Genomic DNA, 2091 nt, shown 5'->3' with positions numbered 1-2091 from the left:
ACCAAATAAATCATCAGCACAAATTAATATTCATTTGACTACCTGGCTTCAATCATAGTTCCTCTCTTCCTGTGGGATACTGATATCTTTCTCTGACAAGATTCATTTACTGTATATTTTCTATTTGCCCTCTGACCAAAAACCCAAAATGACTACGTAGAAGGAAAGATAACTTCTCATTCGAAAGAATTTTTGAGTAAGTTCACCTCATTTATTTTATCCCCCACAATGATATTTAAATAAGTAAGTCAATACATGGAATAAATATCAATAATGTGTCAAACAATTCTACACAATTTTTAAAGTTGAATCAGTTATGTCATAAGAGAGTAGGGGTTAGTTTTTTTGTTGTTGCTGCTGCTTCTTTAGTAAAAATTGCTAATGTGAGAAAATGAGTTCAAAACAAACATTCTTTCCTACATCATATTAAAAACAACTATTAATAGAATTCAGCTTATGAATTGAACACCATCCAAGAAGGAGTTTGGAAAATGGGTACGTACTTGTAGAAATTTAGGGTTTTACTTAAGAATAGACAAAATGTAATTAATTTCCCAAGGAAAATTCCTAATGATAGAGCTGCTCTTATTCTTCTTTTAAAAATTTTACTTATAAAATTTGGAAGAAAAAATGACTAATGGGTATAAGTTGTAGATGATATCTACTACTGAAAGGAAAAATGTGAGCTTTTACTTTTTGGTGAGATTTCCCCTTATCAACATCTGCAGAGCCATCTTCATGGCCTTGTTTCTTAAACTGTATATGATGGGATTCAAGGTTGGGGGCATCATGGTATAGAACACAGAAATTACAACATCAGAAATAAAAGGGGATCCTGAAGTCGGCTTCAGATAAGCAACAAAACCAGTGGAAAGAAATAATACAACCACTACCAGGTGGGGAAAGCAAGTGGAGTAAGCTTTCGACTGGCCTTCTGTGGAAGGAATCTTCTTGACAGTGGAGAAGATATAGACATAGGTAATGATGATGAATATAAAACAGCAGAAATCCAAAACCACATTAATGAGGATGGGCACAATTTCTCTCATTAAATTTTCTGAGCAAGAAATAGCTAATAACTGGGGGATGTCACAGAAGAACTGATAGACCATGTTGGACCTACAGTAAGATAAGGAGAAGGTACCAGCTGTGTGCATCACAGCAATCAGACCCCCATACAGCCAAGACACAGCTACTGCCTGCACACAGGTGCCTCTGTTCATGATGATGTCATAGTGCAGGGGGTGGCATATGGCAGCATAGCGGTCTAAGGACATCACTGTGAGGAGGACCAGCTCTGCAGATGCTGAAAAAAGCAACAGAAAGACCTGGGAAACACAGCCAAGGAATGAAATGGAGTTGTCGTTTACCAAAGAATTGGCAATGGATTTGGGGGCTGTGACTGAAATAAGGCAGAGATCCAAGAAAGATAAATTCTTCAAGAAGAAATACATGGGAGTGTGCAGATGATGGTCCAAAGTTGTGATCATGATAATGAGCACATTCCCCAGCAGGGCACACACGTATATCAACAAGAAGAGCACTGAATGCAAAACGTACATATTCTGATTGGTAGAAAACCCCATGAGGATAAATTCAGTCACAACTGTAAGATTTGTCATTATTGCAGGAATAATCTATAGAAAAAAAGGAGACAGGAATAAAATATCAATGTCTGGTATTTACATGTTAAATATATATTTTATTGTATACTGAAACAGATATATATAAGCGCTTTAGACACACACAGATGCACTAATCACATGTTCCTCTACCACGAAAATGACTTCCATCTCTTCCTAAACAGTGCATTGATCACCAATCATTTCCTGATTAATTTTGTGTTATTGGAACAATTTAGTTTCAGTTCACATAAATGTGTCATTATAATATTGTCCAAATATATCCTGTAAAAGGTACTGAAAGATTGAAAACTTTCCTCTGACCTTAGCAAAACTTAATAACAGAGTTTTCCTTCCCCTCCCTCTTGAAATGCAAATTGACAAACAATGACTGTAGCACTATGCCATAGTCTTACTGCCCCTATATTCCTTCTCATGAGGAACACAACCTCAGTTTCAACAAACCTTC

General features: G+C 36.3%; 1 protein-coding gene across 1 annotated transcript; it reads right to left on the bottom strand.

Moving 5' to 3' along the window:
- Positions 1 to 689: 689 nt before the first annotated feature.
- Positions 690 to 1622, bottom strand: LOC138382857 (olfactory receptor 14A16). Its single transcript, XM_069467494.1, has one exon. The coding sequence runs from the start codon at positions 1620 to 1622 to the stop codon at positions 690 to 692; it is 933 nt and encodes a 310-aa protein (XP_069323595.1).
- Between the last annotated feature and the right edge of the window lie 469 nt (positions 1623 to 2091).

The sequence above is a fragment of the Eulemur rufifrons genome, chromosome 4 (genome assembly GCF_041146395.1).
Source record: "Eulemur rufifrons isolate Redbay chromosome 4, OSU_ERuf_1, whole genome shotgun sequence".
In the NCBI taxonomy this organism is placed as follows: domain Eukaryota; kingdom Metazoa; phylum Chordata; class Mammalia; order Primates; family Lemuridae; genus Eulemur; species Eulemur rufifrons.
Note: the sequence above shows the minus strand (reverse complement) of the source record. Positions and strands in the feature narration are given on the sequence as shown.

What these genes read in the sequence shown, in the direction of transcription:
- LOC138382857 (XM_069467494.1), bottom strand. Translation starts at nt 1,622, where the DNA reads ATGACAAATCTTACAGTTGTGACTGAATTTATCCTCATGGGGTTTTCT.